The following is a 25,084-nucleotide window of genomic DNA, read 5'->3' on the forward strand; positions in this document are numbered from 1 at the left end:
TACTCATTCAATAAAGTCTGAATGGACCACTGTACATCTAAAAAAATACAGAAATTCCAATTCACAAATCACGCTAGATAAAATAGTTCTGCAAAACTTTGACAATGCACGTAAAGTTGCTGCTCCTAAGAATGATGCTGTACAAAAGCAACTGCCATTTATTCCAGAATATTACAGGGGCTTTTACAATAACTTAAGAGTGAAATCTGTTGAATACAGTAGAATGCCTCACTTATACTTTCTGAGGAACCACAGAGAGAGAGAGAGAGAGAGAGTAGTTTAAGCTGTGCGTTAAGTGTTTTACTGTTTATTTTTTAAACTAGTACATTGTTCATGTGAAATTATTACTGTGTTAATAAAAAATATTGCACATAACCCTTTCTTCTTTTATACTAGCATAATTTGTGCTACTCTGTCCACTCCGCAGAAAGGCGTTAGCTCAATTTTTGGACAAATTGCTTGAAAAAATAATTAAGTATAACAGTAGACCATTCTAGCTCACATGGTAAAAGCTAAGTATGTTTTGTTGCTCATCTGTGAAAAAAAATCAATAAAACGCACATTTACATAAATATTCCAAAACTTTAACTTTACATCAGCATATCTCGAAAGTAAAAAAACATGAGTTAAGACCATCTTGCACCAAGATCTTCAATTATTTTACTTCAGATGTAACAATATTCATCCACTTGTTTTAAGACTTCATTTCCATCACCTAACTTCGTTCGACTGCATTCCATTATTTTTGTTTTGGAATTACAGTAGTTATTTTCATCTTGTACTTGTTATCCAAGACACTGTGCATACCATTCAGCAATTTATCCAGATCGTCCGCAGTCTCAGATGAAATAACAATATCATTGGCAAATCTCAGAATTTTGGTTTCCTCTCCTTGGATTGCGATTCCCTTTCCAAACTCCTCTTTGATTTCTTTCACTGCCTGTTCCATTATAAACATTGAAAAGGAGGGGAACAAAGTGCAGCCTTGCCTCACTACTTTCAAGATTGCTACATCTTTTTTAAAGCCCCCAATTCTTATCACTGCGGAATGATTTTTGCACAGATTTTAGATAATGTTTCCTTCTCGGTATCTTGATTCTGATCACCTTCAGAATCTCAAATAGCTTAGACTTTTAGGCCTATATGGAGGGGCCGTAAGTGAAGTGATGACGAACATTAATATACTGAACACTGCGGAAGGAAGATAAAATTATTTATTGGACATAATATCATGCGCCCTGAACCAATAGCAGATCCTACTGTTCTCATAATACGTACCTTGCGAATATTTATGGTCATAAAATTATGTGCTAAATCAGCGACCATATTGTTGGACGTTTGATAGGTGGGGCTATCTTGTGACATGCATGGGAAAGTTGTGTTCTGGATCATCTGCCTTATTGTTGGACGTGGATCTTGATAGGTGGAGCTATCTTGTGAGATGGCATGGGGATGTCGTGTTCTGCATCAGCTGCCATATTGTTGGACGTAGATCTTGATAGGTGAGGCTATCTTGTGGCATTGCATGGGAATGTCGTGTTCTGGATCATCTGCCATGTTGGTGGACGTAGATCTTGATAGGTGTGGCTAACTTGTGCCATGGCACGGGAATATCGTGTTCTGGATCATCCGCCATATTGTTGGACGTAGATCTTGATAGGTGGGGCTATCTTGTGACATGCATGGGACTGTTGTGTTCTGGATCATCTGCCGTATTGTTGGACGTAGATCTTGATAGGTGGGCCTATCTTCTGAGATGGTATGGGAATGTCGTGTTCTGGATCAGCTGCCACATTGTTGGACGTAGATCTTGATAGGTGAGGCTATATTGTGGCATGGCATGGGAATGTCGTGTTCTGGATCATCTGCCATATTGTTGGACGTAGATCTTGATAGGTGAGGCTATGTTGTGACATGACATGGGAATGTTGTGTTCTGAATTATCTGCTATATTGTTGGATGTAGATCATGATAGGTGGGGCTACCTCGTGACATGTCGTGTTCTGGATCATCTGCCATGTTGTTGGACGTAGGTCCTGATGCTACATATTTCTTTCTGTTTATCGGAACTGTTTATCCCCCAGAGGGTGGAGTGAAAAGATGCATTATCTGTACCCCCTGCATGTCGTAATAGTCTACTTACAGGGGAACAACCAAAGAATCTGTATTCGGTCTCTCGTCTTCTAAGCCCAAAAATTTATCCGTGACTCTATGGTTTCCGTGTAGCAGAGAAAATTGCACTTTTTAATATTTATTTCTGTATTTTCGGGATTGGTTTTTCAACCACTGAAGTACACTCTTCTGCAGTTCTTCCTATTAATATCTAATATGCCTCTGTTGCCCAGAAATTGAGTTCATTTTTAATTTTGTCTTCCCCTCAGATTGATGTAATTTGTTCCTCTGCTTTGTACAGGGGCGTAGCCAAGGTGGGTTATTGGGGACTAGAACCCCCATGGAAATTTTAGGAAAATAAAATAAAGAGAAACTGGCAACCGAACAATAAACTAAATAAACATTCGGATACATAATTGCAGACCCAACAGATCTGTTGAATCTATTATCTAAGAAGCTTCGAAAGTTGGATTTTAGATTGTAAACTGGACATACCATTTGCTGTGATTTGTTTCTGTATCTCTTTATTCGTGATTCGATCTAGCCATCTCACCTTCAGCATTCTTCTCTAACACCACATTTCAATAGCTTCTATTCTCTTTCTTTCTGAGCTAGTGATCGTCTATGTTTCACTTCCATTCAATACCACACTCCAGACAATGTTTCTCTGGTTTCAGTTTTGTTGTCTCTGCTCTTTGTGAATACCTCTATGAGTAAACGGCTAATACTAATATACATCAATATATATAAAAATTGGTGATGATTGTGTATTGTTCTTCCTTAACTCTTAACCGACTGGAGATATTACAATTAAATAGTATTGTTCTTGTTCTGTATTTTAATGTAAAATTTTGTAGTGCGCTGCAATCTGAATGTCAACATAATTCACTTGTATCAGTGACCTTATAATCACAAGTCTTGCATCCGCACACCACACATGCACAAGCATCTTAATTATATTCTATCAATATTTTGTACCTACAACTCCCAACCATCGGCCGATCCTAGCCACGTTAGTGGCTGTAACGGTTCAAATCCCGTTACAAGCATTCATCTGTATTATTATTATTATTATTATTATTATTATTATTATTATTATTATTATTATTATTATTATTATTATTATTATTATTATTAATGTTGTTGTATCTGTAATATTATTATTGTTTGATTCAATTATACTATAATCTAATTTCAAAAAAAGCAAAGCAAAGTCACCTCCGTACAGGCCATGAAGGCCCTTGGAGGAGTGGAAGGTAAAGGCTTCCTCCATTGTTAACCTCGGCACGTGATAGGGTAGAGTGTTTAGCTCTACGCGCGGCCGCCTTTGCCCCCAAGAATTAACCTGGTATTCATATTTGGCGTAGGCTGAGTGAACCTCAGGGCCATATGCACCTCCGGAAGTGAAAATCTCGTTTCTTAAATTTTACGACTTCCTGACGAGGATTCGAACTCACGTCCTTCCGGGAGAACAGAGCACGCCTTTACCGTCTCGGCCAGGCAGCCCCTATAATCTGATTTCGCTATGCATTAATTGATTATCGCTTGCTTCATTGTAGTTAATTTATTGTATATATATATATGTGTGTGTGTGTGTATTAGCATCAAAATTGTGTAGAGTGAGACTTGCTGCCTAATATTAGACATGGATATATTATTTGTGATACTACCTTTTAAAACATTGCAACACATGGTACAATAATGTTACAGTAACTGTCGAGTCTTCGCTCTGTCATTGTACACTTTTAGCGGTGAGATAATATTTAGGGAGTTCCTAATTTGCCTCAGGCTATTGCAACACAATATGTAACATTTGTAGTTGGGTGGGAGTAAGATCATGTCTAGTTTTTAGAAATGGCGTGTGCATGACAACTTATGTCCAAATAAAGGGGCTATATCCTATAGCGGCAGTGAGTTGGATATTTCAGTTGGAAGGTGAGTTCAGTTCAATTGGTTGGTTGGAAGGAGTTGAATGGAGAGACTTGCTCTACGCTACTGGCTTTGTACTTTCGTTATCATAGATTAGATTGAAAAATTGGCAATGTAGCTGTTTTTACGGGAAGAATTTGTCCGAAATGTAAAATCTACAAAATATGTGCCTAGAAGTAATCCAATGGAAACCATGATAACCGCGAAATAATCCTCAGAAATGTTGTAACACAGTTGGGAATTATTTTAACCACACCTTGTGTTGAAGTGTATTGTTAAAAAACCTTATCTTTCAAGGAAATGAAAACATTTAATTTACATACTGTTCTCAATGTATAATTGAAATGTGTGTTTAATAACAGGCTCCAAGAAGAAGATTACAGTCTTCATTTAAATTGAGACATCAGGATAATTTGCATGTTATTCGTGAGTAGCATGCACACCCTAGCGGAAACTAACAGAGACATTCTTCTTTCAGTTTAAATATATACATTAAACGACCTTGTTAAGAGGATTACAAGTTATTAACTCTGAGAATGAGCCGCCCTGTTAATTGATGTCCAGGCCATATCACGCAATTAGCACGATCAATTAGTGTGTATATATACCGCCATAGTGAACCAATCTACTGCAGTGATTCTTGTTGTGTGCACAGTTTCATAGAAAACATGAAGACCCTTCTAGTTTGTGTGATTTCAGTGTTGTTGTCTCTGCTGTTTGCGAATACCTCTGTGAGTAAACAACTAATACTAATAGCCTATAGATCAATATATACTGTATAATACAACTGAGCGGTGTTTTCCTGTGTGTTTGTTCTGCCGTAATTCGGTAACGGCAGCAGGTATTACAGTGAGATTCATTTAACGTTTAGGCGTCTTCTTACCCTGAAGTCTCTACTCTATATGAGGAGTATTGTTGTAAACAGGGTTATGTCCAAAGAAAATAATGTTACAGGAACAGCAAAACACTGATCGCTATCAAATAATGCAGGCTATCTCTAAAAATTCGAACGGAAGTGTAATTACGTAATGCATGTATCAAGAATCCGGTGAAAATGAAATCGCTTCAAAATTGGTTTTCACGAAAATTAGAAAAGCGTTCTGGACATAACATGGTTTGATCCACACAATATGGTAACCGGGATGTAACAATAACAAGGACATCTGTAATTTCCAATTCCTATATAATTAAAACGAAACCACTCTTGCTATTACATGATTTTCATAATGTAGGATAATAAAGTTTCTAAAGTCACTATTAACAATAGCTTGAGGGCATACTCTTTTCTTTGAGAAACCGAACAACTTGTTTGTGCCTCCGTCAGGCAGTGGCTCAAATGTGGTCATGTAAGCGTCTTTATCACATTTCTGTAAAATATAAAGAAATATCAAAACTAGAATGAACATTGCGTGTCCTTTTGAATAACCGATATGACATGTGTTGAAAAAACGTGCCTAACAATGGTTTTCAGTATTATACGCGTGTATCGTAAAACAAATTTTCATGGTTTCTGCACTTCATACGTACCTTGTCTCGGATTTTAGCTGCTGTACATTCTTTCCTTCCTTCTCTCTCTTTCGGCTCCCCTTCACTAATATAATGCTCCATCTTGAGACTAAAATGCAAGTAAGGCTGCCTAGTATTATTGTTAGAGACTGTCCCGTAATCATAAGATCACAACTTCCGCTGTACTCAACGTGACAGAATGTATCCCTGGACGTTTTGCCCTAATTTTATTTAACTGTATAAAAGAACACACGGTAAAGTATATGCAACTGTCTGAAATTTTGTCCTGAGGAGGACAGAGTACGGTTTGCATCGGTAGTCCTCATATTATGAAGAAAAATGATACATATCCACTTTTCCACTACACAGAAAAACATAGAATCGTGGGTGTGTATTTGTGCTTGGAAGACGAGAGGTTGAGTATAGATTATTTGCTTGTTCCATCTAAGTAATCTCTTACGACATGCAGTGGGTTCATTCCACCTACAGGGAAGATAATGAGTTACGATAAATCGAAGTAAATAATTTGCTCTTCCTTCCGCAGTGTTCAGAATTAATTGTAATTAACGTTTTCCTGTTAAAATTATTCGCAATTGTTTTGTTTAAAGCCTTTCCTTAAACATTGAATACGTCTCACATGAACATCTTCCAAAAACATGCCTATCCGTCCACCAAAATGGCGTCGTTCTTCCATCCCAGTAGCGTACGCTGGTTGCCTTGTTACGGTATTGAGTCTTTGTCGACGCTAAATAAAAACATATCCATGTTAACTCAAACGATACGCATGCAATGAAAATATAGAGCATGTTGGCAAGAATGCTTTAAACCCTTAAATATTCTGACATTCGCAAACTATTGCAGACAGAACAAAGAAAGGTAAAGAAATGGTTGTCGGACCTTAACTAGATCTAGAATTGCGCGTGTCTATCTCTAAGATACAGTTCAAATTAAACCTTACTAAAGGTTGTAAACCAGTAAAATATTCGCACGATTAATGGCAAAACCTGAGACACTTCGGGAAAATAATGTATCCCGAATAAAATTAATGGCGATGAAAAGTCTTTTCATAGAAATTATTTCCAGTGAATATACTTCAAAAATGTTTTATAAATAAATCGGTGGGTATGTTCGAACTCCCTGCAGGCATGACCCAGCGTAGTTATTAACGTTGTAATGGTTATCTTATCCCACGATATTCCACACTCTGCACCTACAGGAAAGTGCTATGTTGTAAATTAACCTACTTAAAGACTTGAAGTTTATCAGAGGAAAACGTAGTTGTATGCAGATTATTCTCTGTCAGTAAGATACACAAGTATAGACTAGTGTGAACTGGCTACTGGTGTACTCTTTAACGGTCTTTTAGGAACCTGGGCATCCTGCAGCCAGCCTACTTTGTATACAGCACTCTTATTGATGTCTTCTGTTTCTTTACGCACTTTTCACCACTAACTATTGATCAGCATCGCACTAGTTTATTAACTCTACCGTCATATTCTTAGTTCATGACCCCGCCAGGAAAAGTTGAATTCTTGAGCTGTACGACAGCTAAGGCAAAGAGAGGCAGGGCAGGGCGGCAAAGTCAAACTGAGAAAACGAGGGAAATAATCCGTGTGTCTCCCAAAATGAGAAGCTTATTTCTAAATAGTACCAAATCAGAAGTAACATTTTACACGAGAGAATAAAAAAGCTCAGGATGTAAAATTTCAACTGAAAATTCATGTTAGCACTTTTAATATGTGCAGATAATAAGTGCATAGTTATACAAAGTGTTTCTGTAAAAACCTTTGCAGTTCAATAAATATTTAAGAAAAATGATGGATTTGGTATTAGTTGACACTAAAACTGTAAGTACTTCTCTCCGAATGTCTTACGTTGTACTACAGTCATCAGGAAATTTACTGTATTGGGTGAATGTACAATTATCAAGATTATGTTATTTACAGAGAAGGTACAGACTAGTTAAATGAAATCATCGAAAACAACAATGTAAGTTAAACAATGTGTTCTGCTCCTGGTCACGTGCTCTGGAAATAGTTCCTTATTGGCTGCATGTATCCTATTGTTTTGGCCAATTCACCCCGTGAGATTTGGTACTTATTAGTAACAAAAGTGATTTTCAACGCCCTGTTTGATATGGATTTGGGCCGTCTTGACAATTTCTCTTTCTTTTCATATTATGGGTCTTCCTCCCAAGCCACGTTTTCCTTCATTTCACTTTTGAATTTTTCGGATTTGGTTTACCTTTTAAAAATAAGCATCTGAAATGTGTATGGCAGACCTTTTTCAATAATAGCAAATATATGTATAAAAAAGACGAATGTTCAAAGTGTCTATCCAAACAGATTTCAAAGTCAGACGGCGCAATAGTGACCGGGGCGGCAACCGCCAGTTTGCGGTGCAATCGGACGTCGGAGTGTGCAATAAAATGAGTAAAACTCGGGACTGCGACGTGATAATGCATGCTGCAAGATGTCGTTGGTTTTGTCTATGCAAAATCTATGGATATCTGTAATAATATTTGTGTGAAAATTTCACCAAGTGTCTGAAACATTGCAAAATCTTTGAGAAGTTTGTGAGCATTTCTGAAATGACTGCACTAATTCGTGAGCTCCAGTAAAAAGGGACATTATTCATTGCTGACATACGTTTAGTTATATCTATTTTCTCTATTTGAAACCATAACACAATCGTAATTTCCCTTGAATATTTCACTGTTTTTATATTAATCTTGACTTATATCACTATGACTTAAACCAATTGAAACACAATAATCGGAATTTGTAGAAATATGGACTTATGACACTCTTCTCTAGGGCTAACGAGTTTAAAGACGGTCCAATTCCACCGCAAATGGAATATACAATAAAGAACGAATCAAAGAGAATCAAACACGCCCAGAGTATCGGAGATTGGGTGTACTCGAGTCTGTGTACAGTCAAGAAATTATTTATCTGTGTGCTAGGGTGGAGGTGGAGATATGAAAGAGTGGCCAGCTCACGAACACTTTACTCATTCCTTGGGAATTTCCGCAGTGGAGCAACAATCCTGCCTCATCCTGGCGAAGGACGGTGCTGAATCTTAACCTGATACGTTCTGAATGATAGCTTTGTAAATGCTCTCCACAAATTTCCTTTTTAAGTCTGTACTATTAACACGCACAATGATTTTCTATTTATTTTAAAACCGAACTCCATGGCGCAACAACCCGAAGGACCACGGTCTAACAAGCGACCTGCACATTACGAGATATCATGTTATCGGCACGATAAAACCTCTCTGTCGTTTTTCTTGGTTTTCTAGACCGAGGCCGCTGGTGACTGCTCAACTGTAATCACATAGGCTGAGTGGATCTTGAACCAGAACTCAGATTCCTGATCTGGCCGGGGATTGAACCCGGAGCCTTCTGGTAAAAGGCAGGTACGGTGCCCTTACACCGCGGGATAGCCACTTATTCTGAAGATATTTCAATTTTCAGACGGTTAAAATTCGCAATAGGAAACATTTTCAAACTGGAACATTTCTGTAAGTTACGCAGCAATCAATGTACTCTAGCTTTAGTAAAAACTCTTGACAAAAAGAGCAAATAATCTAAACATTTTTGTTAGATTTAAGTTTTTGAGTGGTAACCTAACCAATTGTAACAATATTTCATTTATGAGTAGTCAGATTTTCTTAACATTTACATTTACGGTGTATTCAAGATAGGGAAGTAGGAGAAATCCACATCGAATATTGCTTATTTACAAAGAGAATGAATTTTGCTGAGCTTTCTATCAGTCTGTGATGTTTCCAAATAGGAAGTTTCTTGATGAAATGAATTTCGAGCAAGATAGCGTCTTAATATTTTTTTTAAGATAATTCGTACAATATTGTGAAAGAGACGAAGAATACGTAGTAACAATGTAAACGTGGAGCATCAAGATGCTATCACTGTAAATGGCAAAATGATGCCAAGTCGTATACGATGGAGTAAAGATTCTTGAACAGGATAGAAGAATATCAGAATCTGAGAGACCGAATCGTAGGAAGAAAGAGGAAGAACGAAGACCGGTGCTCTCTTAGGGCCCTCCGCTGCTACAGCTGTCATTGTAATAGAGTCTATGGACTAATCAGCCACCTAAGGACAAACAATATCGGTGTCTCAAATGACAGTGATCTAAAGTTGGATTTTTCCTTTTTTGAGTTGTTAGTAGTTCTAAAATTGCCATAAGGTACTAAGCGTTAAAAAAAAAAAATGTTCATGCTTCTTGGTGCAAGACTTCAGAAGATACTAATTATTCACTGTTGATATTAAGAAAACTGTATTTTGAGAAAATCACAGTTACAGCTTTCATCAATTTTCTTACCAATTGCACAAAGTTTTCATGATATCGAGAGGTGAAGACTTGAACTGCTGCATAACTTAGTTTGTTAAGAAGACCCGTAGGGAAAGTCCGTGTAATTTGAACCGATAAGTTTTTTGGTATTTGCAAGTTTGGTCCCCTCCTCACTGAGACAAGGTCAGCAAGATAGCCGAGAGTAGCTTTCTTCCTGGAAGTTGTTTTGCTAATGGACTTAACCCTTAGCCCTCTTTTTCTTCTGAACACTGCTGCCTCTCCAGCTCCATTTAAGAATCTGCTTGCAGAGGGATAACAGAGAGCACAAACATATTGACAGCATATTTATAAAAATCAGCTAAAGCAAACACAAAATAAATATAATACAAGTACAATACAGTATTCAGGTGCAATTTTCAGCATTTTCAAACCTAAAATTATCTCAGACAGTCACTTTTTGTCTGTAATAGTGCATTGTGTGAAACTTCCCAAAACACTCGCCGGGATGTAATCCAGGCTTTTTTCTGCAGGTATTGCTGAAAAAAAACACTCTCGCATCGTAATTTAAGCTTACTGTTCATTGCCATATTTAGGATTACGCCTAAAAATGCTTTGAATTCAGGAAAAGTAACATCTATCCACGACCTCCTAATAGACTCACGTGTGAGGTGCGTAACCTTTTGAATGTTTACACTAGCATACCGGTTAGTCTCGCGCACAATTTCCGACAATAACTCGTCCGTCAAAGGTATTAATTGGAAAAAGTCAAATTCATTTAACCATGCGGTTGTTTATAAACTGACGTACCTGTGAATGAGCTTTTGAAATCCAAGTCAGTGCCGCGGCATTTCCTCCATCCATCAGAAGAGGTACCAGCATTGCCATTCAGCATAATTTTCTCATTATCGGGATTTTTATCACTCAACTCACCAACACAGTCTCATTCCGCAATACCTTTCTCACCATTTAATTGAAAATCACTCCCACTATTGCTGAAATCAACGTCACTTTCACCTAAAAGTCTGGCGATTTCTTTCTCACGCTGCTCGAACGACGCCATGTTGCTAAGCAATGTTTGTTTACAAACTCACATGGTCTGCAAAGAATGTGCACAAAGCCTGATTTCAAAGAGATTATAGCTATACATGGCTTCAAATTTTCGTCGAAGGTTTGCAGTACCTTACTGTACCTGTAATTCATGCACGCGTAACCCGACAAAGGAGTTATATAGGGAAGAATGTCATGTCGGGCATTGCCCGACATAGGACCTATGCGGGATATTCTCGTTGTCGGGCATGGCCCGCCGCGTGAGTGCTAATGGACTTAAGGTTGAAAGGGGGAGAGGAAAACTATCATAAGACTCACATTCCTTGTAAGCCTATACTGTGACAAGTAAATGTACTGTGAAGCAGTTATTTCAGCCAAGAGGATGTTTCGCTTCTACAAGTACTGATGAAATACATAGGTAAGTTTTAACATAGTTTCATTCATACATTTCATATTATTAAGTTTTTGATGAAATCTCTGTATGTTGTGTAATGTGGACCGTAGAAACCATTGTGCTAATTACGCTTCTTCGTAGTTTTACTGGTGATTTTAAAGGGACTTGTTTTATAAGTTAAGGACAGGGGGCCTGCATCTTACCCGGAGGTCCCGGGTTCCATTCTGAGCCAGGTTAGGAATTTTTACCTGGATCTGAGGGCTGGTTCGAGGTCCACTTAGCCTACTTTATCACAATTGAGGAGCTATCTGACGGAGGTCCCAGTCTAGAAAGCCAAGAATAATGATCAAGAGGATTCGTCGTGCTGACCACGCGACAGCTCGTAATCTGCAGGCCTTCGGGCTGAACAGTGGTCAGAAAAATGCTCACTACAGACGCAAGAAAAATCTAAAACAGTTTGCATTGTATGTGACAAGCATTATGATGGCGATTGAATTCAGTGCAACAGCTGCAAATAGTGGGCTCATGAAAACTGCACGAAAATTCAGGATGAATTGTTTATCATTTAGAAAGTGACGACCAATATTCATAGTGTCGTATTTTCTTGCTTAGGATTTCATAATAAGTACATTAAATGCCTATGATGATCACTCTTAACCAGTAGTTATAAATGGTTGAGGTTACTGTGAAAATAAATCTCAACTCTTTTCGAATATTAACTTTTCTCTGATGAATTTGAAGAACTTGGCCTTCTTTATTATAAAACTAGCTGATGTACCCGTAATTCGCTACGAGATTCTCAGAAAGACTGACTTTGTGGTTCTCCTATCTGAAGCCAACATAGGCGATTAAAAGCAATGCTATTATATAAAATACTCGATCTAATGAATAACCGCACATTTTCTCACTTTTAACGAACAGTATTACGGTGCCGATCTAACAGTTCAAAGTTCCAAAGCTGGAATGACCAGGCTGCAGACAGCCGTGAACACTCCTCTGCCATTATTCCGTTAAACATGCACTGCTCATTCCAGTCAGTGCCTCAGAGTAGGGATTGAATAGCTGGAATGCTATGATGAACCGTTGGGTTACGTACCAGTGTATCAGAAAATGTATGAACCAGAGGAACGGCATGCTAAAGAAGAAAGTTATCTAACTTTTCCGCTAAACTACTATTTCACTCAGCGTGAACAAAATTGTTTATGGCCTAAATTATAGCGACATTCCCCGACTTTGCCTACCGATGTTAACTAAGGTACGACCACTAATAACAAAAAATTGAGAATTAAATTATTTATAGCTCAGATTGTAGCGACTTATTCCCTGACTTTGCATACCGATCTTCATTAAATTCTCGTGATGCGTGTGCAGACAGACAGACAGACAGACAGACAGACAGACAGACAGACAGACAGACAGACAGACAGACAGACAGACAGACAGACAGACAGACAGACAGACAGACAGACAGACAGACAGACAGACAGACAGACAGACAGACAGACCTATAGGCCTATATAGACTATCAGAAACATGAAAATGTTTTCTCTATTACTTTGTTTTTATTTCGTTCTAGCCAAATTAGTGCCTTTAGGTATTGTTTAACGTAATAGTTGTGTTGACTGTTGCTATTATGAAAATAGTATTTTGAGAAAAACGCAATTAAAACTGTTACTCATGTTCTTACCAGTTGTACAAAGTTTTCATGACAACGAGTGGCGCTTGCCTTGTTTTGGCCGATATCTTCAGTTTTTGAAGTGTCGGACTCCTCCCATTTTTGCCTATGATTAGTAATAATAGAGGATGGTTGCCCAGTTGTACTTCCTCTTAAAACGATAATTAACACCCCACCACCACCACCACCACCGCTGGGGTAATCACATTAATGAGGTAGCTAAGAAAGTTTTCAGATCTCTTCACATGGTTATGAGAATACTTAGGACTTGTAGTAAAGATGTAAAGGAGAGGACATATATGTCGCTGGTAGGACCCCAATTAGAGTATTGTTTTAGTGTTTTCGACACTCACCAGGATTATTTGATAAGAGAACTGGAAAATATCCAAAGGAAAGCAGCAAGATTTGTTCTGGGTGATTTCCGACAATAGAGTAGTGTTACGAAAATGGGAGTACGGAGATGAGCTGCTCGACTAAGCGGTATGTTCCGAGCTGGAAATGAAGAGATGGTCTGGAATGACGAATAAGCTTAATATGAGTGTTTAAAGGTGGGAAAGATAATAAAAAGAAGAAAAAGTTGGAATTCAAGAGGACAGACTTTGGTAATATTCACTTACTGGGAGAGGAACTACTGAGGAGAATAATTTATCAATCGATACATTTCCAAGTTCTTGGAAATCATTTAAGAAAAGACAAGGTAAACAACAGGTAGAGAATCTGCCACCTGCATGACAGTCCTAAATCCAGATCAATGATGACTGATAAGTTATTGATGACTAGAGAACTTAAACTTCCTTAGAGAATACACAGTATTCTTATTGCTGTATCAATCTGAATTATATTTTATATTTCTGTAAAAGTATAAATACCGATGTGGGGTACAAAAGGCACGAATTGAACTTCACATGCAGTTTCCTCAAGGTACCCACCATTTCTGTTAAAGCTCCAGCATTATAACATAAATTATTCACATCTGAAGCGCTTTTCCAAAAGATGATATGATCAGTAATGAAATGCTCTGCTGAATATTTATCTACCTAACTTGGCATTAATAGTGCTTACTCCAGTGGTCTTCCGATTTGAGTCAATCGATTTCTGAATTCAGTCCACATTATTTTTGACCTCTTCGAAATGGAAGAAACAATCAATCACATTAACATTCGGAAATAGTGATATTTTTTCTGTATATAATAATTTGACATACTGTACATTGAAGTAATTTGGAATTCTGAAATGTCTAGAAAAAATCCTAATTATACCGAACATTGTGTCTGACGACCATTATGTTACTCATGCGGTTTCTAATACAGTACGTGGCTACGCTAATGGATGTGATTGGTGGTGATTATTGTTTTAAGAGGGTGTAAAATTGGGCAACCATCCTCTATAATGAATGAGAACTGTCAGGTGACTGATGAATTTGGCTAACTGGATTAGTAGAGGGAAATAGATTTCCCCCCTGTTCCAGGAAAAAGTGTATGTTCCGGAATTATATGATTGTATGCGCAACGTTTATCCCGTTTTTTCCACGGGGTCGGATATGAAGTGAGATGAAATTCTGTAGCAAAGTTTTACGTCCGGACGCCCTTCCTGACTTCAACCACATCAGAGGAGTTAATGAGGTGAAATGAATGACGTGATGTATGATATTAGGAAGGAGGAGGGTGAAGCCTGGTGTCCTACCGAATAAGTCAATGGGTCTGCCCAAGGCTTTACGCCCCCATCCGACGGGCGTCATATGCCCTCACTCCATATGAGCACTGCGAAGAGGTTTGGAATCGAATCTAGGCTTTTGGCGCAGTATATAATGATTAGAAATTGTATACCACCATCTCCCTTACCTTGCCGGCCAGCATTTCGGTGGTGAGATATTTTCGATCAATGGGACTCGAACCCGCTAACCACTGTGTCAGACTTGACATCTTAACGATCATGTGCATCAGGAATCATACGCTCATTCTCGGTAATTCTAATTTTCGGTCGATAATGATGTTACTCGACATTTGGAAGTTAATAACGAAATCTTGTCCTATGTTTCAGGCACTCACCATTCAGCAGCTCAAGAACATGGCAAAAATGCCGCGATCCATGTGCATGCAGAGAACTGGAGCAAGTAAAGGTACGTAGAATGGTTTTTTTTTTGTACGTACATACGAAGTTTTTCTTACTTAACCCAAATATCAGCTACCGAGTCATTAAACTCGGCTTTATTTTTCTATTAATATTATGTAAGTCCGCCTCTGTGGTGTAGTGGTTAGCGTGATTAACAATCCTTCCCACCCACGGAGGCCCGAGTTCCCTTCCCAGCTCTGCCAGGAAATTTGAAAAGTGGTACGAGGGCTGGAACGGGGTCCACTCAGCCTCGGGAGATCAACTGAGTAGAGAGGGTTCGATTCCCACCCCAGCCATCCTCAAAGTGGTTTTACGTGTTTTCGCAGTTCTCCTCCAGGCAAATGCCGGTATGGTACCTAACTTAAGGCCACGGCCGCTTCCTTCCCTCTTCCTTGTCTACCCCTTGCAATCTTCCCATAACCCCACAAGAACCCTGTTCAGCATAGCAGGTGAGCCCGCCTAGGCGAGGTACTGGTAATCTCCCCAGTTGAATCCTCCGACCCAACGTCTCACGCTCCAGAACACTGCCCTTGAGGCGGTAGAGGTGGGATTCCTCGCTGACACCGAGGAAAAATCCAACCCTAGAGCTTAAACGGATTTAGAAGAAGAATAACTATTTACAACGTATTTCTAATTATTTATTCTCAGTCTCAATTCCTACTTTACAATAGCTTATGGTAACTATGCCAGATAACTATCTACGTGAGTCGCTTTTGACAAAGTAGGTCTTCTGCATTAACATGTCGCAACTACCACTGTCCCCATGCTTGATTCCAGTGCATCAAATTACGTATTCACCGGCAGAAAGGTAGTGGCCAACCTCCTGTATCAGCTTCCTCGCTTAATGGAACTCTTTACCTCTTCCTTGAATAGAAATATGTCTAGAACTACACAAGACCGGGAGAGTTGGCAGTGCTGTCAGGGGCACGCGGCTGTGAGCTTGTGTCCGGGAGATAGTGGGTTCGAATCAAACTGTCGGCAGCCCTGAAGATGGTTTTCCGCCGTTTCCCATTTTCACACCAGGCAAACGTTGGGTCTGTACCTTAATTACGGCCACGGCCGCTTTCCTCCCACTCCTAGGCCTTTCCTATCTCGTCGTCGCCATAAGACCTATCTGTATCGGTGGGGCGTAAAGCCACTAGCAAAAAAAAAAAAAAACACAAGAAGATAAAGCTGGAATTCAAGAGCAAATTGTAGAAAATATGGATTCATAGGACGAGGAGTAAGGGGTTTAAATAATTTATCAAGGGAAGTGTTCGATAAATTTCCAAGTTCTAAGGAAATGCTGGGTAAAGCAATTGGAAGGGAATCTTCCACCTCGGCGACAGTTCCTAAATACATACCACTGATGGATTGATTGATTGATTGATTGATTGATTGATTGATTGATTGATTGATTGATTGATTGATTGATTGATTGATTGATAATCTATCTCGGTGGGTGGTGGATAGTAAGTATCCTAAACATGTTTGTCGATTGTATTACTTCACACATTGATGCCCTCCGTAGATTCTAAAGGGTGTTTAAGGGAGGGATAATTTAGCCAATTTGGGAGACTGATAGGCTGAGGTAAAACAGGCCACCTTATATGAAATGGTTTTGCGTTTCGTTTTATTGAAAAAATAAGTTTTGATTGTGCTTTTTGTCATGTGCTTTTGCAATTTTCTTTGCTATCTGAGTATGAAGATGGTGACTGTTATTTTAAAGGGGTAAATCTACAATGATATCAACCCTTCCTAATAATAAATGTACGGAGAAAGTATAGGTCCCAATAAAAGAAGGGGCATGAAACTCTGAAGAGAACAGGATTTGGTCAAGGAAGGTCAGATAGGAAAGATTTAAGTGAGGATACTGTAATATCACAGAGGAAGCACTCTAGACTCAGATAGCTGTCCCGTAGTAGCTACGGATGTCTCATAAGTGGTCAGGCTATTAGAAGATGGTTGCTTTCTTCCCAATAATGAACTAACCCACTAAAATAGTACTGTTTATCAGGCAGATCTCGTGCACCGAATTAGAACATAGCAGAACAAAAGAACAGTAATATTATTTAGTCATGTTACTAACTTTGCGAGCTGAGAATAAGTATTACAAGTGAACTAGAGACAGTGGTTCATTCTCTCACTATTAAATTAGAGTCAAATATAATTAGTTCTCTGTGCTTCTTAATTTTTCAGTCACAAATGGAAATTATAACACTTAATATTTCCTCTGTTTCAGAAAACGTCGAGAAGATTCAAGTTGGAGAATTTGTTGATGACCCAAAGACTAAGGTAGGTAACTTAATCATTCACGAAAAACGTCTTCACTGTGATAATTCTTGAAAGTTAAAAGTGTCAACTAGGGTCCCTCAATGAACACAACTGGACTTGCTATTTTCTGATATGCTTTAAGCTCAGAGTATTTGCGTCGTACAAGAAGTTGGGAAGAGTTCAAATGCTTGTATCTTCTTGCTGTATCCTAACTATGACGAACTGATAGCTGATCATATCCTTACACTGTGGCCCACAGTTACGTGACTTCATGTTTACGAAGCTAATAAAATGCTAAAGGTATTCGTGTGAATTTTCTTCAAAGAGCACAGTAATGACGCTAAGTTCGTCCATAGGTGATGTTCCGGCCTTACTACACACTACGAGATTTACATAATTTCAGTTGCATTTTCAAGTTAAGAAATATCGAGTTCCTCGTAACATTCAGCAAGTCAGTCTATGGAACTTACTGGAGTTCCAATACTTCATTATGAACATTTATTTTAATAGGTGTCTTCTTCTTCACCTTAATTTATAGTTACCAAACATACCCTACATATTTTGCCCATACAATTTCTGGCCTTATGTGCCTGCATCTTTGATGAGATGTACTGTTTACAGTTCACTGTGGGTTTGATAAATTTGTTACTTACTAATCAGGATCTTCTTTCTGTTTCAGTGCTACATGAAGTGCGCAATGAGCATGATGTCCGTGGTAAGTGAACTACACATCTTTGCTTTTGCTCTTTCTATCAGTTACAATATCACACAAGTTATATTACGCGACTTTTGCTTGTTAGAACGTAAGACGACCTGTTTGTTAATAAATAACAGTCAAACTAACATACTTTGAGACTTATTATAATAATAATTAATGTTATCATTATCAAATACGTTGCAGGTGGGTTACATCCCGATGGCGATGCCTATTTGCAGTAGTTTAACAAGAAAATACGAACATTTAAACAAGAAGCAAAAATACGTGATAATTAACATAATTACTGTGCTAGTCAGTCAGGAATTCACTCAATATATGCAGTAATTTAAAATATCCCATTACCAGTAGATTAGCATAATATCACATGCACCATTTTCTTGAAGCATCTTACATTTTTGGCAGAAAATCTCTAAGACTGCCGCTGGCAATACATTCCAATTATTATCAGTTCTCCGATTGACAAATGAATATTTTTCATAGTGTGTTTCATCTGGTCCTCCTTACAGTATGTAACGGGCCTTTCATATTACGTCTTTAAAGCGTTAGCACTATTTGGACAGAAAATTAAACATGAGAAACGACAATTGCGATTTTCTGCTTAAAAGTACTCAACGTCATAGGAAGAAGGATCGAACTACTGGAAGTACTCGCAAGCGGTAAAGTTATAACATATGGAAGTTCTATCTTCTTCTGGCGAAATTTTGCCAAATTATTCTCCTCTCACAAATTACATTCAGTACCTTTTAATTCGTGATTCGGTGTATCCATCTTACCGTCAGCATTTTTCTGTAACACCACATTAAAAAAACTTCTATTCTCGTTATTTATCAGCTAGTTATCATCCATATTTCATTTTCATACAATGCCAGTCTCCAGCCGAAAGTCTTCGAACACATATTTATAATGCCTACTTCAATGTTCGAAGTCAGCAAATTTATTTTCTTAAAAAAGTTCTTCCTCACGTGTGCTAGTCTGCATTTTGTGTCCTCCTTACTTCTGTCATCGTTAGTCATTCTATCACCCAAGTAACAATATTAATCTACTTCCTTTAATCTGATATTTGCTCCTGTTCCAGATGAAGAACGGTAAATACAGCGCTGAAGCGGCCACGAACCAGGCGAACAAAATGCTCCCCGATGACTACAAGGACCGAGTGAAGGCCTCCATTCAGAAGTGCAAGGATATGGGAAGTGAGTATTGCATATACAATCGCCTTTGTGCCTGTACTTCCTGAATCTTTCTACCCTTCGACTTTTCCCAGTTAGCTGGCGTCGGAATTCCGTATGAACTTAGCTCAGTTTTACAACCGGTTGTCCTTCCTGACGCCAACCCCATGTTGAAGGATATATTGATTATTGCGTGAATATGAGGTGGTTTGTGTGTATTTGAAGATGTGTTTTAAGACGAACACAACTATCCAGTCCCCGAGACAGAGGTGCTAGCTATCCACAGTTAAAACCCACAAATCAACCTGATGTTTCTTTCTTTTTAAACATCGGATAGGGCAAATAATAGCCCATGTCGGGTTCGGTGTAGTTTTTGTCGTCTGTTACCGCATCGCGGGAGAAGAGATTGGTGGATATTTAATGAAACTCGAGGATAGGGGCGAGCAGGACCTTAGCTGTAATTTGTCCAAATATGTTAGCAGATGGGCGCAAGATATTGGCCATGACAAAATTTGTTTAGAATATTATTTAAAAGTATTTTTGGTCTATCTTTTGTTCCATACATTGGAAAATAAGGGAAATATAAGGGTTCAATAGCCGATAACTAAATCTGTAGAGAGCTGCTGTGGAAATTATCCCGGCCAAGCTTTAATGCTTTGTACATCTGACTGCACGTATTGAATATTAAGAGTTTGGTTCTGATCTATGGGACACTCACCAGGGTTACCTGATAGGACAACTGAACAAGATACAAAGGAAAGCAGCACGATTTGTTGTCGATGATTACCGACAAAGAAATAGTGTTACGAAGATGTTGCAAACTTTGAGCTGGGAAGACCTGGAAGTAAGGAGACGAGCTGCTCGACTAAGTGGTATGTTCCGAGCTATCAGGGGAGAGATGCCATGGAATGACATGAGCAGACGAATACGTTTGAGTGGAGCTTTTAAAGGTAGACAGTATGAAGATAAAGTTGGAATAAAAGAGGACAAGTTCGGGAAAATATTCTCTTACAGAAGAGGAATTGAAGATTGGATAATTTATCAAGGGAGATGATTGATAATTTTCCAACTTGTTTGAAACCATTTAAGAATAGAGTAGGCAAAGAACTGGGAAGGAATCTGCCACCTGGGGGACAGCCCTAAATGCAGATAGTTATTGATTGGTGCTTGGTTTGCCATGTTTTCCATTGTCTGCGTATGGAGCATGTCCAGGAATAGATTTACTCTGACGGTAATGGTAATTTGTTTTAAGAGGAGTACAACTGGTCAACACTAATCAGAGGGAAAAATTGGAAGAAGTCTGACAGCTCAAAAAATTAAGGTATCGGCTAAAGAAAGGCAAAGTCCACGAAGGGAGTGAAAATCCAAGGCTCCCTAGGCCTCGAATACTTTAGTACCGCCGGGGTCGGAAAAGAACAGGAGTTGACTAAGGGAGATCGGATAGACTAGATGAAAGTGAGGAGCCTAGCACAAGTGGGAGCAATGCGAAGGCTCACCTGAGGATCTCGTGGTCGTCAGCCCACGCATGCAAGCCCCTGGAGTAAACAGTCAGGGCATAACGTGGAAGTATTTTACCATCCCCGCCCACAGTGGGTATTCCAGGTGAGTCTGGCATGTTTTTTCACTAACTTGTAGCGGCTTTTTCACGTTAATCTTTCCTGTTCTGCCTCCCCTGGTAATTCTCTTCCAACACCAACATAGGGAGTGCTTCATTTTCACACCCTTCATGGTCCTTCACTTTCTTTTTTAGGGTAGTGGTAAGAGCTGGAAATCTCTTTAAGAAGTAAACGCTACGACCAATATTCTTGCAGATTAAAACAACTAATTACTTGTAGAATTATTTTCTGACGTGGAATTAACTTTGCTTATCCCCTAAAAGTATTTCTCAAAAAGGAAAATTGTTCTGTTTCAGACACTGCTGATGACTGTGAAAATGCGTTCCTAATTACGAAGTGCAACTACGAAGCCGACAAAGATGTAAGTAAATTTATTAATTTATTGTAATAGTTCCACATGGTATAAATGAATGGATGGTTGTAGAAAGGACTTCAGTCCCTTCAGTAGAGGCTTGTAATATGGAAGAAAGGCCGTGATATTTCTCACACCAAATTTAATGGGTATATTATGTCAATTTCTCTGGAAAACATACCTCAAGTATACTTTTAAAGCTGTCGTGTTAACACTTCTTGATTCATCTAAAATAGTGATTACAATTTATGCTTCCCGGCTACAGGTCCTTTCTGCACTCAGTGGGAATATAGGAAAAATATATAACGAGCCCCTTAAATCACAGTGAATGGCCATAGAAGACAAATTCAAGTAACGTACAAATTAATTTCTTATTATGTTTTAACCATTATGGTTTCTTTTTGGTCTGTAATGAAAACACTGGTATCGGTGAGCAGTGCATTAAAACCTGCAGCCACAACAGAGGAGCTCAGGATGATGATCAGTAGCAATGAAGGTGCTTGGGAGACGGATACAGGTGAATCTTTACATCAGTCTTTGCTTTACGGGAGTGAAAGTCGGGTGGACTCACGATGTCTTATTCATAAGTGAGAAGTACAGACGTGAAATTAGCGAAGATGATTGCTGGTACAAACAGGTAAGAGCAATGGAAGGAGGGAATTCGGAATGAGGAGATAAAGGCTATGCTAGGAATAAAGTGGATGGATGAAGCTTTACGCATAAACAGGCTTCGGTGGTGGCGTCATGTGAGGCGAGGAGGAGGATAGGTTACCTAGGAGAATAATGGACTCTGTTATGGAGGGTAAGAGACGTAGAGGGAGAGAAAGATGACGATGGTTAGACTCAGGAACGATTTAAAGATAGGAGATATAGAACTAAATGGGGCCACAGGCCTAGTTGCAAATGGAGGATTTTCGCGACGTTTAGTAAATTCACAGAGGCTTGCTGACTGAACGCCGAAAGGCATAACGGTCTATAATGACGTATGTATGTAATATGCAAGTGAATTATGTTGATATTCAGATTGCAGTGCACTACAAAATCTTACATTAAAATACAGAACAATACGATCAAGTTCAACAGTTTTACAGTGAATGGTATGTTCAGTTTACAATCTAAAATCATACATTCGAGGCTTCTTAGAAAATTGATTCAACAGATCAGTTGGTTCAACTATTATGTCTGTGAATGTTTGTTTATTTGGTGTATTGTCAGTTTCTCTTCATTTTTTTTGTAAAATTTCCGTGGCTGGGGGGGGGGGGTCTAATTTCCAGTAACCCCCTTGGCTACGCCTTTAATGATGATCTCCACACGACCTTCTGTCGTCTGCACCATTATTCAGTTGGCGAGACTTGCAAAGATAAAACAGGCCATAATTAGGAAACTGTTTTTTTTTTGCTAGTGGTTTTACGTCCCACCGACACAGATAGGTCTTATGGCGACGCTGGGACAGGAAAGGCTTAGGAGTTTGAAGGAAGTTGACGTGGCCTTATTTAAGGTACAGCATTTGTCTGGTGTGAAAATGAGAAACCACGGATAACTATCTTCAGGGCTGCCGATAGTGGGATTCGAACCCACTATCTCCCGGATGCAAGCTCACAGCCGCACGGTTTACCTTAGGACAAAACGGTTTGCGGCTTTGAACACCTCAAGAAAAAGCAACTATAAATGATGTCTTTATGCCTGTCGTTCCATTTATGGCGATCGGAGGGGTCACATGAGTCCTTGGGTGCTTCACCTCCCCCAAACATCATATGTAACCAATGTGGACCTCCAACACACCAGCCTTTCATATGACAGTGTTACCATGTGATTTATGGTTCATCCTGAATATTGACTGGATGTGTAAAGCGCACGGCCAGAGCATTATTGGGTTTTTGAGACAAAGACATGTGAAATATACTGAAGTTCAAGCCACCAATATGATGACAGGCAAAAGCCAACCCCTTCCTTTTCGGAGACAAACTGGTCAAATCTTACGATTTCTTGCAGCAGAGCACCAAATATAGCCAACTTCAAAGAGCAGAAAGGTTGGACATTCTGGAATCTGGATGCTTTTTGTACTCAACCAGTAATTCATTCGCATATTTCATAATTTAGATATCCAGGGACTGAGGTCCTTTCAATGCTCGAAGGTGAATACACTTTCAGAGATTCAGAATCTACTCATAACTGAATTACATTTTTAAAAACGTGGCTCAGGTCCTTTCTTCAATCATCCATTCAGATGTTAACAGTGCCAATGATACTCATGTGATCTTTTTCAGGTGTTCCTGTTCCCTTGAAGAACGTTTGGCCTTCCACCACACCAGGTCTGCTCCCAAACGCGCACAGCTTGCTCCATGTACATACAGTCTCTCTCACCTGCTACCACGAGAGAAACAACGACCTAACGCACCTGAAGAGCACAACTTAATGTATTTGTAACATAATAAAATCTTACAAGCAATTTTAAAATAATGTATGGTTTTGATTGGGCTTTCATCAGTATTTTAGAAGATGATGTCGTCAGCAAGAAGTCTGTGTGCTCTGGGTTTAGTTACAGAGTTTAAAATTGCGGCGTGGGGATCTCAGACTGGACTCATGTATTTTACTCTGTAGTGGTATATGGAAGGTTTCGAAATTAACCTATGCTTCATTATTGTCATTATTCACATCAATGATTATTATTAACATTATTATTATTATTATTATTATTATTATTATTATTATTATTATTATTATTATTAACATTACTCGTTGGCTGAATGGTCAGCGTACTGGCCTTCAGTTCAGAGGGTCCCGGGTTCGATTCCCGGCCGGGTCGGGGATTTTAACCTTAATTGGTTAATTCCAATGGCCCGGGGGCTGGGTGTTTGTGCTGTCCCCAACATCCCTGCAACTCACACACCACACATAACACTATCCTCCACCACAACAACACGCAGTTACCTATACATGGCAGATGCCGCCCACCCTCATCGGAGGGTCTGCCTTACAAGGGCTGCACTCGGCTGGAAATTGCCACACGAAATTATAAATTATTTTTATTGTTAACTTTCTTCTTATACTGGTTGAGGTGATCTGTTGTTTTAATCTTGGCTCGCCATTTTACACGATCTAGGGCCTCATCTGGTCTTAAGTTGAGTGTCTTTCACCATTCACTGTGTCATGCCAACTCTGCTTTTGATGTCCACGTGGACGTTGTCCAGTGATTTATAAGGAGTGGGTGCAACACTCACGATGTGACCTTATTCTCAGTGATGGGTGCAACACTCATGATGTGACCTTATTCTCAGTGATGGGTGCAACACTCATGATGTGACCTTATTCTCAGTGATGGCTGCAACACTCATGATGTGGCCTTATTCTCAGTGATGTGTGCAACACTCATGATGTGGCCTTATTCTCAGTGATGTGTGCAACACTCACGATGTGACCTTATTCTCAGTGATGGCTGCAACACTCATGATGTGACCTTATTCTCAGTGATGGCTGCAACACTCATGATGTGGCCTTATTCTCAGTGATGTGTGCAACACTCACGATGTGGCCTTATTCTCAGTGATGTGTGCAACACTCACGATGTGGCCTTATTCTCAGTGATGTGTGCAACACTCACGATGTGACCTTATTCTCAGTGATGGCTGCAACACTCATGATGTGGCCTTATTCTCAGTGATGGCTGCAATGCCAATTTGCTGGCGAACGGTGTCGTTTCTCACATTATGTAGAAGTGTGATGCCCATATACCAACGGAGCAGACGCATTTCCGCGGTGTGTAACTGGTGCTCCTTAGCTTTGTCAACACCGTATAAAGCAACAGGACGTATTATCATGCGGTATATTTTGTACTTCGGATGTAGTGGTATCCTTCTGTCGCATTGTGCGCCTGTGACTTATCTC

General features: G+C 39.2%; 1 protein-coding gene across 1 annotated transcript; it reads left to right on the plus strand.

The window, feature by feature from the left end:
* The first annotated feature begins 4,686 nt into the window (after positions 1 to 4,686).
* LOC136883417 (general odorant-binding protein 72) lies at positions 4,687 to 23,636 on the plus strand. The gene is made up of 7 exons (XM_067155686.2): positions 4,687 to 4,772; positions 15,023 to 15,101; positions 17,316 to 17,368; positions 18,027 to 18,062; positions 19,141 to 19,255; positions 21,144 to 21,208; positions 23,467 to 23,636. The coding sequence occupies exons 1-7, from the start codon at positions 4,710 to 4,712 to the stop codon at positions 23,482 to 23,484; spliced, it is 429 nt and encodes a 142-aa protein (XP_067011787.2). The 5' UTR covers positions 4,687 to 4,709; the 3' UTR covers positions 23,485 to 23,636.
* Positions 23,637 to 25,084: the final 1,448 nt, after the last annotated feature.

The sequence above is a fragment of the Anabrus simplex genome, chromosome 11, assembly GCF_040414725.1.
Source record: "Anabrus simplex isolate iqAnaSimp1 chromosome 11, ASM4041472v1, whole genome shotgun sequence".
Lineage (NCBI taxonomy): Eukaryota > Metazoa > Arthropoda > Insecta > Orthoptera > Tettigoniidae > Anabrus > Anabrus simplex.